Source organism: Daktulosphaira vitifoliae, unplaced genomic scaffold (assembly GCF_025091365.1).
Source record: "Daktulosphaira vitifoliae isolate Bord-2020 unplaced genomic scaffold, ASM2509136v1 Scaffold_5, whole genome shotgun sequence".
In the NCBI taxonomy this organism is placed as follows: domain Eukaryota; kingdom Metazoa; phylum Arthropoda; class Insecta; order Hemiptera; family Phylloxeridae; genus Daktulosphaira; species Daktulosphaira vitifoliae.
This window is the reverse complement of record NW_026099576.1, coordinates 29,310,582-29,325,715: the sequence shown is the minus strand read 5'-3', so window position 1 is coordinate 29,325,715 and position 15,134 is coordinate 29,310,582. Positions and strand designations below refer to the sequence as shown.

General features: G+C 28.5%; 1 protein-coding gene across 1 annotated transcript; it reads right to left on the bottom strand.

Annotated features, from left to right (window-relative positions):
- Nucleotides 1-4,588: 4,588 nt before the first annotated feature.
- Nucleotides 4,589-9,457, bottom strand: LOC126907770 (uncharacterized). The gene is made up of 2 exons (XM_050689356.1): nucleotides 8,484-9,457; nucleotides 4,589-5,623 (listed from the first exon to the last, which is right to left on the bottom strand). The coding sequence occupies exons 1-2, from the start codon at nucleotides 9,362-9,364 to the stop codon at nucleotides 4,774-4,776; spliced, it is 1,731 nt and encodes a 576-aa protein (XP_050545313.1). The 5' UTR covers nucleotides 9,365-9,457; the 3' UTR covers nucleotides 4,589-4,773.
- Between the last annotated feature and the right edge of the window lie 5,677 nt (nucleotides 9,458-15,134).

The following is a 15,134-nucleotide window of genomic DNA, read 5'->3' as shown; positions in this document are numbered from 1 at the left end:
TTTCCGTTGCTCATAGAACAAACCTTTCCGATAAAACTGAAAATATATCTGTAGTCATCGAAAAAATGAACTGTGTTTTTTTTAATTTTTGACACAAATTTATTATTTTTTACCAACGACTAACAAAATAAAAATAAATAAATTGGTATTTTTTACTATTGTTAATTGTACAATAATTTATTTTAAGAATTCTTTAATTATCTTCTTATTATAATTAAGTGTACTTAGTAAAAATTTTAGGTAGAACTAATCGAATATTTTTTGAAACCATTCGATAGCCCATTCAAATACTTTTAAAAACTATTTAATAGTTTATGCTAAAAATAAATTATTCAGTTGTATAAAAACAATTCGAATAGTTATTCAATAGTTTAAAATATTCGAAAATGCCCATCAATAACATCAAATCGAATTCGACAATATATATTTTAATAAATATAGTTTAAAAAACTAAAAAACACGCTTTTAAGGAACATCGAACTAAAAAGTTCAAAATAATTTTTAAAATAAGCGTAAAACAATAATGAACGAAAAATACTAGTATTATTGTCATAAAAGCGTGGGTGCTTTGTGCCATATTTTTCTCATATTAAGCGCCCGACGGTTTGATCACAATAATACTAGTATTTTTCGTTCATTATTGTTTTACGCTTATTTTAAAAATTATTTTTAATTTTTTAGTTCGATGTGCTTTAAAAGCGTGTTTTTTTAGTTTTTTTAAACTATATTTATTTTTCACTTTTTAGTTTTATGTTATGATAGTAGTTACTATCAATATCATGGTTATAACGGGTAAAGGGGAATTAGGGTTCGATTCCGGAGAGGGAGTCTGAGAAACGGCTACCACATCCAAGGAAAGCAGCAGGCGCGCAACGTGGAGGTAGTGACGTAAAATGACGATACGGGAATCATCCTTTGTAATCGGAATAAATACCCTATATATCTCTAGTATAGTAGTTTGTACTTATAATGATGACAACTATAAAGAAGATGAATTAAATAGTCAATTAAATGATTCATGTTCAGACATGAATTTATCAAGAGCATAATTATATTTTATATATATAAAACTAAAATATTCATATTTATATATCAATGTAATCGTATAACAATTAATAATAAATAATGACTAATTTTATTTATAGAGTAAAAATCCTGTAAAACATACGATTTTTAGGAAAATACTCGTTTATTCTAGGTAAATGCAGTATGTACAGTTCAAATATTATCGAGCGCAAATTTTTTTTTTTTCATAGTATAGCTAATGACTTGCTCTACAAGCCACATGTATGGATTAACGTGTAATTTTGCGTAATTTTTAGTTAATCTCTTTAAACAAGCAAACTAGAGAAAAAAACGAAAAAATTCGATTTTTTTAAAGTATAAATTTGTTAAATTCTACATAAATAAAAAAAAACTTTTTTTTTCTTTTTCATTTGAAAAAGGATATCTTTTTTAATAGGAATAAAAATTTTTTTTAATTTTAAATTATGTTTTAAGGCATAAAAAAAATGTACAAAAATAAACTCAAAATAACTGAAAATACGGATAAATTTTAGAAGTATAACATTAAAATAGCTCTACACCTTTACTAAATCAACTTATGCCCTTGAAAATTTGTATTAAAACCCTTAATTATGATATTAATGTGTTTTGCTAAAAAAAAAAAATTTAAGTGACTTTTAAAAATTGATACTTTTGGCCGCCTAAATCGGCGTTTCATTCCACTGTGCGATGCCCCACTACTCGTACCACCTTTATCAGCCGTTGCCCTACTATGAGTATTTGACTGACCAACACCGCGATTTATACGCCGCGGTGCTAAGTCTAGCAAGTGCCGCACGGTCTACGACGTCCTGCCGCTAATGATACCGTAGTCTTCTTCCTGTTGTCGTGCATCGTGTATAACGAAACGACGCTGGGCCGTGTCAATCACAATAACAATTTGTTATATATATATATATATAATTGATGACACGCACGAGTATACGGGTGCGAAAACCAAAAATATAATTATACAGGAAATGTATGTGTTAGTGGTGAGTGGTGAGCGGGTGGGGTGAATGCGTTACGACAGACTAGTCTCAAGGTCATACACGATGGGATACGCGACATAATAACACGTGCCACGTGGAGTTACAAACTTACAACAAACGACAAACAACAATCAACATACATGTGAAACTAATATAAGCGTGTTAAAAACATTAAAAATGAATGATTTTACTATCTATATGGAGAAAGTTGGTTAAGGGTTAATATCCACCAAATTTTTTTTTTTTTTCATTTTTTTTATTGGCTTAAATCATGCTAAAACTATCTTAGAATCAAAATCTTCAACGCCCAAGTACTGATCTAACCTCAAAATTCGTTTAAATCAATTTTTACCGAACAACTTTTATGCTTCAAAATCACATTTTTCGCCTAATTTAGCGATGCTCGGTTTTTTTTTTAATTTCGCGGCTTTGTAAATTAGTAGAAGTTACCTATGATCGATATCGTGTTTTGAATTTGAAGTATAGAATTTCGATCGTTACAGCGTCTGTACAGCACGTGTTTACTCACAATTTCCCTTTGTTTAGTCGATCAGCCGTTCTAGTTGTATACGTTCTTAGTTTGAGTTTTGCTATACTTTTTAACTGTGAATTATATTCAAAAGTACTCAATTATGAGTGACAAGTTGTACAGTGACCACAAAGGCAGTAAAAGAAGAAGTACCAGAACAACCCGGAGTAAAATTAGTAACCGACACCCGCCTAACCACCATGCGTTCGAAGGTTTTTCGGAGTACGTTAAAAAATTAGGTGGACTTGGGAACGACTTCTACTGCTCGCCGCGGAAGAACTTTTTAAAAAAGCAGTTCAAGGTAATCGCTGCACATCCGCCATTTTGTAAAAAAAATAACAATAAAAAATTTTTTTCTATTCTCCAAGAGTTGCTTAATCCAATGATATATTATTTATATACCTTACATCTCAAATGTCCTAAAAAAAAATCAGGAAAAAAGCCTTGTTTTTTTTGAGCATTTGGTGGATATTAACCTTTAAGCAACTTTTTATTTGTAAAAGAGTTATTTTTTTTTATTTATAAGTGTAATATCTTTAACTAGATACTAGCTGTGATCATTTAATGATCGTTAAAAAAAATTGGTCAAGTGAGACCTTTTGTTTGAGCCCCATAAAAGAGTTATCAATTTAGTATATGTTGACCTCTAGTTGGTAATACTGGATATGGTGCAATACCCACTTGTACCGTTGTTATCAGCTGCTGTTGCTGTTGTCAGTACAATTTAACGTTTCTGTGGTTTTTAAATATGTGAGTGTTCTCTCTAACCTGCAAGCTCATGCATTGTTTTAACGTGCTCTACGTACTTCTACACACCGTAGATGTTTTTTATGTAAGCTCATACAGTGCTCTGTTAATAATTGTGCTCTCAAACAAAACCACATTGTTACTATGAACAATGTAGACACTATTCTACAGTTTTAATGCACTGCTGTCCTATGCAGAGGATTCAATGAAATAGAGAATATCAGCTCAGATAACCAAGTCAATGTACAGCTCATGTGATCCCTAAAGTGGCAGCTCAGCTAAACATCAAGGAGTATCCAAACACCAGAGAGAGTATTTGTTGTATCCCTTAGCTCATAAGGCGACAATTGCGTTTTAAATATATAAATTAATTATTTAAAGGTTATGTAATTTATTTTAGGTTAAGTATTATCGGTCCACATGATCCTTATAAGCTATTGACGCCAACTGTTAGTTTAGGAGTGTCATGGCGCAACACCTTTTATACTGAATGTTAGCCACAAAAAAAAAAAAAATCACATAGTAAATTAATTTTATTAAGAATGAGACATTTCCAACTTTTTTTTGACCAATTGAATCATTAAATTGAAAAGTGTGTTATTCTTGTAAATTAAGAAATAATAGGTTTTTATATGAATGTATCATCGATATTAATTAAATATATAAAGTCCACTAATAGCTTATTAAAAGTAATAAAAATTTGGGTAATAACTATTCATATGTATAATTATAACAATGTTGTAGCTAGGATTTTAAAAATTTTAGGACGTTCTTAATATGATTTATTATTGAACATTTTTTCTAACGACAGTTAGAAGTCGGAAGATTTGAATTTCATGTTATTTACATATTAAATAAAAGTTAAATTCACTATCTTAATAGTTATGTTCCATCAACAATTAAACAAGTTATATATAATCGTACGAAAAAAGGTATTGTTAGGTATACTTACTTTTAAACCTGATTAACTCACTTAATTTTTTCTAGTGAAATCTTGAAACTAACGCACTATATTGAAGTTANTTACTTTTAAACCTGATTAACTTACTTAATTTTTTCTAGTGAAATCTTGAAACTAACGCACTATATTGAAGTTAAATACTATAACTTTCTTCATAATTTTTCTATTGTAAATACTAGTATAGAATAAAATGTTTATGAGTTTAAATATGTTATTTTTTAATAAATTCACAGATAGAATAATTTTATGGTTTTAAATGTAATTTTTACTTTGTCCTTCATTAAATAAATAGTTAGAGTTTCTAGTATGTATCAATAAAATTAATAAAAAACAAAACATTAATTCTTAAATCAGTATTAAAATTGAAATTTCTTTAGATTTTATAAAACAGTATTAACAATACCTTACTTATTATAACAGAATTGTGTAGTTTAAAGATTATTATAAATAAAATAAGCGTAATCGATTATTATCCATTAAGACAATTACAAGCAAATTTTCTAATTAATTTTATCGAACCCTAGATTTTTATATTCCATCATGATGAATTCTTCACAAAACCAATTAATTTCCATACAAGCTTGTTGATAATTTGTAATTGGATTAATAGTTGGATTAGCCATATTTGTAGAATCTGCATTTTTATTGCTAATCACTAAAAGTTCATATTTTGAATGAAATGGTTTTTCATCATAAAAACAATGCTTTTTATGAACTCGGGATACGTTATTTATACCTAATTGTAAAGATGTTTTCACACATAGTGCTCTTTCTAGATAATCGTCTGCTATTTCTTTCAAATTTGAACTTTCAGAATGAAAAAACTCATCTTGTAATAAGTTTATTTCTTGTATGCAGTTAAGTATATTTTCTACTATGTTTTTTATTGGTGATAAACAATAATGTGATCCGTTATCATGCCAAATATTTGCTCTTTTTAATTTGTCCATTGCCATATTTAAATAGTTAAAAAAGTTCTGAATATTTCGAGTAGTCATGTGAAAATTTTTTAAACATTCAATGTATATATTTGAATTTTTACATTTTTTGATATTAGTTCTTTCTTGTTTGCACAATTCCAAAGTTCCACATAAATGTAAACAGAATGTTTTTAATAGGTCATAAAATCTACATCTAAATAGTTGAGTGAAATACTGCTTTTTAAGACGAAAATTGATACTATTTGCTTGATCTCTAAACACGCGGTTTGCACATACTAATAGATCATTATGTCTAATATATAGATATTTCAAAGTGATCCAGTAACACTCTTTTAGAAAAATATTCATATTTAATATTCCCAATTCATTTGAAATACTATTAATTTGAGGTAGATACAATGAACGACACCTGTAATAAAAAAAAATTGGAAACGTTTCATTTCTTCAAACAAAAAAAAAATGACCTCTGTTTAAAAAAATATGAGAAATTTACCATAATTATTATTTAAATACAAATTGGGCTGTATTTCAACTTAAACAGGCGAATATGCTGCTTTAGGCCAAATATTTTAGTGAGCCATTTTGATACTTTAGATGGTAATTTCTCTTTCTAGTGAGATACATGGAAATTGGCATAGATGAAAAGTTGAGAAATTATTAATTTTATTATGTTGTTTTTAATTATTTATTTTATTAGCTTCGATGCGAAGCTGAGAAGGTATTATTTTTACTAAGATGTGTTTATTTATTTTTTTTTGTGTCTGTTACCACTTTTTCTCAGCTCTCACGGAACCGATTTCTTTCAATGATACGTCGAAAGATCACATATCGTATCTAGTCGAAGAAATTACCCTTAAAAATTGAAAAAAATTCCCTCNGTCGAAGAAATTACCCTCAAAAATTGAAAAAAATTCCCTCGTTCTCCGTAAATGGGGGAAACCTCCGAAAAAATTACAAATTTAAAAATGGCTAATTTTCGAAATTTTCGAAAATTTTTTTTACTAAAAACTACCGTAAATGTTTAAAAATAAACATATCAATATAGTTCTTTTTTTTATAGATGCATGATGTCATTATCTATCATTTGGTATATTTTTTTTATAAATTTGATTTTTGACCTGCTCACAGGGGGGGATTTAAAATGACACCTTTTTTACAAAAAATTAATTTTTTCAACTTAACTTTTGAAAGTGTTCCGGAAGGTCTGACACTTTTATATATATCTTAAATTAAAGCTAATGTAATATACTTTATAATGGAAAAAAAAAATTTAGGACTTTATTTTATCTTCATGGTGAAAACAGACTATAGTTATTAAACTTAATAAAAAAAAATACGATTTTTGTAAAAAAATTCTTTTTTTATATTTTTAACTTTATAATGCTATAACTTATTAAAAAGTGTATTGATCAATATAATTTTTTTATGGGAAATAATATTTTTTAATAATCCCTTTTTTATTCGACAANTTATAATGCTATAACTTATTAAAAAGTGTATTGATCAATATAATTTTTTTATGGGAAATACTATTTTTTAATAATCCCTTTTTTATTCGACATACTTTATCTTAATCAGGATATTAATAAGGAACTAGCAGTTTATGAAGCTTTTGGAATAATCCACCAATTTTTTAAAATTAAACACTATCTAAAGATTTGCATCGAACCGTTTTTTTTTTATAGTGATTTTAATCACTGTCAGATATCATTATACTTGATCCAACTATGCCACCTCACCACTGTGCCGCGACCCCCCTGTGCTGGGTTTCTTATTTTTAATTTAATTTCAAGAAATCAGTTGAATAAATTGAAAAAATTTCTAAGGTTTCCAAAAAAGAGGGAAACCTGTGAAAAATTGTGAATTTTACAGTTAGAAAATTTGAATATTTTTTTTATTAAATACTACCACAATATTTTGAAACATTGTTTAATCAACATGAATTTTATTTTGAATCAATAAGGTTATTTGATTTATTTTGATTCATATATTTTTTAAATATGATGTTTCACCTACGCATAAGGAAGATTTAAAATAACAATATTTGAATTAAAAGTTAATGTTTAAAAGTCACTGTTTTTCTTATTGCTATTCTTCCACTTTATTTTATTTTTATTTATTCAATTTACACCAAAACTTTAAGTTAAATAGTATAGGCAAAAACAGGCGATCGATGTAATTACTCTTCTCTTACAATAAAAAGTACAAGTTGCACATACCCTCACCAATGATTAATAAAATAACTGTAACATGAGTTTTATATAAATTTGTCTACTATTATACAGTGAAAGTTACAAATTTTACCAGTAGTAATATCTTTAACACCATCCTTTCATCTATTTTTTGGTCTTCCTCTAGCCCTTCTTCCTTCTACATTCAATTCTACAGGTTGGGTTAAACCCAACCCAACCATTCGGTTTCCGATTTCTTTCTTCACATAAAATGTTTAATCCATATATAAGTTTCTTTTTCACCTCTTCTTATTCTCTGTTCATCTTTCTTGTCAACCCCCAACACTCTAAACCATATATCACATTGTCTCACTACATTCTTATAGAACTTACCTTTCAGTCTCATTGAACTTTTATTGCATAATTTTCCCGATGCTTCTCTCTACGTCAACCACCCGCACTAAACCCTGTGTCTTACATCATCGTCAATACCACCGTTCTTTTGCACAACTGATCATAATACTTAAAATTTTCCACCTCTCCTATTACGTCCTCGCTTTTTGACACTGATCTCCTCATTTCTACTACATCGTGTTCTACATTGTCAAACTCGTACTCAATATACTCTGACTTACTCCTATTTATTCTGATATTTATTTTAGCTGATTTTCAGACCTCTAGCCTTTGAGTAATTTCCTCCCTTTTTTCTCTTATTAACATTGTTTGTCAGCGCACAATAAGCGCCACATCACCTCTCCTCGCATTCCTCTAATAATTTTATCCATCAATATAGAAAATAAGTAAGGGCTTAAATCAAAACCTTAGTACACTCCTACTCTTACCCTAAACTCTTTTGTTACTCGTTCCATACTTTAAACCTGGGTAAAAGTACCATCATATACATATACTGTACTTTATTAATGTACGTTTTCGGGATCCTTTTTTCATTATTATAATGATAATAAAACTCATTTAAATAAAAATATATTCGAATAAGCTTATATCAATGATTTCTTTAAAAGTAAAAAATGTGATATGTAAAATATAAATTGTTCTAATCAAATAAAATAGTAAAAAATTAATAATTTATTAATTTACTTGTATAATAACGGATTAATTATTTCTTTAAATCCAAGGTCTTCGAAGTCATTTTTTATTGTGTTATTGTATAATGAATCTAGCATAATTAACACCAAATCTATAGTACTTGTATTAGCATTATCTGATTTGTAATGTAAATATTGCTCTTCTAAACAAAATTGATAGTTTATTGGTTCGGGGAGATCAGCCAAAATACAATTTTTGACTTCATTATTTTCCAACATTAAATATAATTGATCGATAAAAATTTTAATATTTGAAAGTACTGACGTCGCATTATCAAGTATAAAACTTCCACTCTGGTCAATAAAGTATGATTGTTTTGAAACTATCATGGTATTTGTAAAATGATAAGCAAAATAAATTTCTTCTACCATGACGATTGGGATTCCTGAAATATTTATAAATAACCATTTTGTATCAAAATCACTCATAAACGTCATTACTTGGTACAAATTGTCAAACATAATCATTGAATTTTTCACTTTTTGTTCAATACGTTGAGTACAATCAATATATTCACTTAATAAATAAGCTATTGAATACATTTTACACTCTTTTATACTTAAAGTAACGAGTTCTACATAACTTCTTAATATCTCAGTATATTTGTAGTTAAGTAAATGGACAATAATACTATACATCTTTAAAATATTGTTTTTGTCAATTTTTTGTTCAAATACTTTTTCTATTTTCATCATTCTGTACTCATAATTCAGCTGTAAATTTTTAATTGAATTCCATCCATTTTGGATACGGAGATAATCTACTACTCTAATGACATATTCTATATATTTTATTCTTACAGTTGTTGGATGTAAAGTCGATATAAGTCCTATGTGAGTAAAATAAATAAAAATAAAAATTCCAAACTGCATTTTTAATAATTCTGTGTTACTAAAATCTTGATGCAATGCTAAAATTTTTATTTATTGTTTAGCTTCCAAATTTTTTCCTTCGAAAAAAATTCTTTATTTGTTTTTACTAGTTAATAATCGAATAGTTATATTTTTTATTGGTATTATACTTATTGTGTATTAAAAATAAATGCTCAAACAATAAATTAGATTTATTTAATAAATTAAATGGTCTTTTTTTAGAGTTTTTTTTTCAATTTTTTTGTTAAATAAATCTTATAACAATAAATTATACCACATAAATTAGTTTATGATGTTACTTTATATATCTATTATTTAAAAAAATTCATCTTAGTTTTATAGGTATATATATAAATTTTATTCGAAGTATTATTCGAAATTTTGATATTATGAACTTTAACATTATAGCAATCTGAAATGATTAATATTTTAAAAAATTGATGATTAATATATAAAATGTAGAACAAATTTGGGCAATTTTGTGTTTGAAAAATATGAAAATAAAAAATATTGATAATTACAAATTGTATTACATATTGCTACAATTTAATCCCTAATAAAAATTATAAGAATAGTTATGGGTAAAATAAGCAAACTCATGTTTTTAAATTTTAATGTGTTAACAAAAATGAAATATCCTAACGTTAAAAGTATGTCCATGATTAATTACTTTAAATAATAATGTGCAAACGTATTGTCTACAAATTAAAGATAAGAGTAAAAAAAAATAATGTAAATAGGTAACGTATGTAATATGACATCAGTAAAAAAACTTGATAAAAGGTGTTATAATAAGCGTATAAAAACGTCTATTAAATAAAAATTTCTTGGAAAATCTTCTCCAGCCTGTGGACGCTCACGTTCACAAAATATGTGCTAAGGTTTACAAAAATGAAATACATAAAACCGAAAAAAACCCTCCTTTATGGTTTAATTGTATTTCATTTTTTTAATCGACACCTTAGAGTCTTCTCATTTTCAATATCAAAATCATCATCATGTATTATTTGTGTGATACTTGTCCAATGAAGTTCAATTATGAAATCACTGAGCAAACAGTACACAGCAAAATTTTATTTACAGTACGAATTTTTAGTACTTTATCAGTTAACATATTAAAATTATAATATTAATTATTTTAATAATAAAAAAACATTATTGAGATGAATGTGTTAAAGCTTTCATGGGTTGTCTTGTTGCTTGAGTGCTTAAATTCTGGAATTCTTAAGCTCTGGAATGAGTCTGAAATATTGAAAAAGAAATAAAATCGTACTATGTGAAAAATGTAGTTTACTATGGCGATAGCACCTCAAAAAACTTTAACAATAAGCATACACTTTAACGTTATTCACGTTTATTTTAAATTAACTTTAAATATTTTAATTATTAAATTGTAATTCTGTAGATAAAAGCTAAGGAAAGCGAGAGAAAAAATACTGATACAAAATTTTCTAATACTAGAGACAGCCATAATGAGCTCTGTAAGTTGAAATTAAAAAATGATAAATTGTATTATTACTATTATTATTATATCAGTACTTGAAGTTGCGAAAAATATGGATCCAAATTTGATGGACGTTTAAGTGGTGAACGTTTACTCTGATGATTCTGAAAATTGTTAGTATAAAATAATAAAAATAAAAAAACCAATAAATGTTATAGTTATATAATAATTTTTTAGGGATTGAATGGTTTTCAGATGATATCGAGTTTGAGGATATTAGTAAGTCATAAATCAAAGTAATTAATTTTAAATAAGATTATATCAAATAAAATTTATAAAATACTCTATAATATTAGGTCAAAATAATAAAACGATCGATACGGACGGGGATCGTACAATCGTATCACTCAAAAACAAATAGTAAGATAAAAATATGATTTCGAAGAATATAATACATTAATTAATAATGATATTAATTATATTTCAGATAATTATGTAAAGATTTCGCGTGCGAAAAAAGTCCAATCGATTTTTTTGGGAAACATATAGTGTAGCATTCAGTTTACATATTCCTTATTGAAATTTTTAATGCATGCCACAATCTGATATTGACATTTTAGACTTTTATCAATCGAGGACGATAATGATTGCGGGTAATCTTGTATTTAGATTCAGAGTATGGTGAGTATTTGCATAATGATTATTTAGACCTTCCGCTATGGATTGAAACATTGTACCCCCAGGTTTTAAATTTAAAAATCTAATTCCAAAATTATTTGACAAAAAAAACTATATTGTTCACTATCAAACATTTAAACAAGCCACTAGCTTAGCATTAAAAATTAAAAAAATTAATAAAACATGAAAGTTTAAACAGTTGGTTTGGATGAAGTTTTGTATAAATTCGAATACTAGAAAACGAACCGAATCCAAGTCGGCTTTTGAAATAGATTTCTACAAATAAATGATTAATTGTAAGTAGATTAAAATAGGAAGTTTTAGCCCCTCATCTCACTCCTCCCACGTTCGGGTACGTGAAGGGGCGTTTTCGGTGGAGTATTAAATCCAATGTAATCTAATCTAATGCAATGGAAGAGGAACTACGAAACTTAACGTAAACTAAATAAAACGGGAGAGGATCTCCTCCTTCTCCAAGACAAAAAGAAGGGGGTAGTAAAAAATTAACATATATTAATTTAATATAATTGGTTGAGTGGGGATGAAACCCGATGTAAACTAACACAACTTGCTGCACGCCTATAGATTGTATGTAATGAATCATTTTCTAAGAATTTTATCATCGGCTACCAGACGCTTTTGTAAGCATATTTTCAACATTAAAGGTAACACCACACAATAACGATTACTGTCGTATGTATTGTATGAAAAAAATGATATCGCCGATCATGTTTCATGCCTACGCATATTATATTCTTTATTATATAACCAGTTCGACACTTCTTATCCAGTTACATTTGTTTTTAATTGTCATTAACGTGCAGTTATCTTTTTGAAAACTAACAATTTATTATTTAAAAGATTTAATACATGACATGTACAAATAATACCATGAACTAGCTACCTCAATCGCTTTTTACACAAGGTATGTAGATTTTTCCAAATATAAACTTTTTTTTATTTTAATAAAATTATTTTTAACATCTTTTAATTTTTCAATTCATTAATTTATTAATGAATAATTAAAAATATTATAACAAATGAGAATTTGGTGGCCTACTTCGTCTGCAATTAGTATCAGTACACAAACATGTGTACTGATATTTCGGTCGCTTTTCACAGTTTAGTTGTCTATGAGTCGCCACTCTTTGCTACTATTTTTTTTTTTCATGTCAATTCCCTCCAGTATTTATTGCTATTCTTTTTTTCTTTCGTTATATCTTTATTAATTCTTCCCCCAAAGCCTCGGTCTCTAGTTTAAAGGGTTGATTTTTGAAGCTCACATCATACTTGTATAGTTTGTTTGTGAGGTTCTTCTTCATTCCTGGGATATATTCCATTTGACAGCCTCTAGGGATGTACTTCCTCGATATTTTTTAACCACTTAAAAAAATGTCTCGTACTGATGAAGGGCAGAATGATTTGTTTTATTGCTTTGTCGAGTGCTTTTGAAAACTCCATTTAGCATTCTTAAAGTTAAAGCAGCATTGAAAAAGTACAGTTATTGGGTTGNCCTGGGATATATTCCATTTGACAGCCTCTAGGGATGTACTTCCTCGATATTTTTTAACCACTTAAAAAAATGTCTCGTACTGAGTGCTTTTGAAAACTCCATTTAGCATTCTTAAAGTTAAAACAGCATTGAAAAGGTACAGTTATTGGGTTAATTGTGGTTTTGATTTCGCAGGCAATCGTTCGGTGTTGAGTTTTAGGACTGGGAGTCAAAATTTCTTTTTTGAATAGGGTAGCAATGATCTCGCTTGTGAAAATATTATCTGGGCTGTACCCTGGCTTCCATCGGCCACTGTTGAAAGATGCTGATAATTTGGCGTCAAAGATAAGAGAATGACCGTTTGCCTCCGCCCATTCCTTCTCACCATCTTCATTGGTCTCGTTATATCCCCAATTTATGCTATGGCTGTTAAAGTCACCAATTATAATCTTTGTCCTATTGTCTCTGAAATTGTATGGCTCTGTGAAAATGAACCCGGTTCCTGGGAGTTTGTACACCGATGATATTATGATCTTTCCCAGGTCGGCTGTAAGTATCACTATGTCGTTAGTAAAGCTCATGGCAGCGGCCGTTGGATGATGAGTGTCATGCATTTTATGTTATTTTATGACTCTATGAGTCTCCTGCAGGCACAGAACTTCGCATTTATATTCTCTCACGATTTCTGATATTAGCTATTCTTTCTCCGGTATGAGCCCCTCGATTTTAAGAGAGACCAGCGTCAGATATAACTTTAACAAGAGCCGTTTTTGCTGATTGTGGGTGGTAGATTGACCAGAGTTTGATTAATTATTGACCTTATTTGTGTCCTTGAACAGTAATAAGATGTTGAGTGTGAAAAAAAACAGGGGCACCACCTGGAGGTTCTTACCACGCCTCTGTTTATATACGTACAACCATGTCAGTCAGTTAAGCGTAGTAGGGTTAAAAACAGCACGGTTTGGTAGAAAAGGTTACGTATGCAATTGATGGATAGCCGGGATTTTACTGAGATCGATTCCGTATTGGGGTCATTTGGTTATCGAAAGAACATGGAACTATCGGGATTTTTCACGCCTCGTTAAACCCGAGCTGGTCGCCAGACTCACTGAAATTGTTGGCAACCATATGATCAAGTACAATCTCANGAAATTGTTGGCAACCATATGATCAAGTACAATCTCATACCATAGGAGGCCTCATACCATATATATGACATGTCACGAGGTTTTTCAATTTGGAAAAATGAGTAACTCAATATGAAATCATAAGAANCAATTGGAGGCCTCATACCATATATATGACATGTCACGAGGTTTTTCAATTTGGAAAAATGAGTAACTCAATATGAAATCATAAGAAAGGAGTACGTTATTTTCATCAATTAAAACTGTGAATTTGGTCATATATCACNAAAGGAGTACGTTATTTTCATCAATTAAAACTGTGAATTTGGTCATATATCACACATTAACAAACCACTCAATGTACATTCCAACTGCTATTATCTACTACACCACACGATGCTTTGTGACTTTAGTCCAACAACAAAAATTTCACATTGTGTTTCATATCCTAACGGTGAATTTGAAATTTCTAAATGTTCTTATGGATTTTTAATGAGCGCTCAAGCAATTAAAAAGCGTTTAACAAATTAAGGTTAAGCTCTAAAATATTGAATTCAATTAGAATGATTCTACAAAAGTGATGCTTAAATTGATCGAAACTTTTAGAGAACATGACGTATGAATACATGAGAACATAAAATTAGAAAATAACGACACAACGAAAACGCTTTAAATTCTTTAAAATCTACAAATGTTATTCAAGATCCAACCTCATTTTGTAACAGCTCGTATACCAAAAAAACATCGCTAGCTGATTTAAATAGTCTTTAACTCATTAGACTTTAAGTCATCCATATTAATTCGTAGAAAAATCATCATTTAAGAGCTTTAGCAACTTCAATTAGACTTGGGACGCTAAATTGTTAAATGAAATGTGGTTAATTAACTGGTTAAAATAACTATAAATCGAGTGCAAAGTTATAACTTATTATAATAGTCCAATAGAGTTGCATAGGTTTTGCGACGTTTTTAATAACATTAATGACGCTAGTGTATATGTCAGACAAATAAAGTTATCCAATGTATTCA

Excerpts from the sequence above, each read along its gene's own strand:
- LOC126907770 (XM_050689356.1), bottom strand. The coding sequence starts at position 9,364 with ATGCAGTTTGGAATTTTTATTTTTATTTATTTTACTCACATAGGACTT. Across the intron at positions 5,624-8,483 it reads ATTAATCCGTTATTATACAA|GTGTCGTTCATTGTATCTAC; the intron begins GTAAATTAATAA and ends TTTTTATTACAG.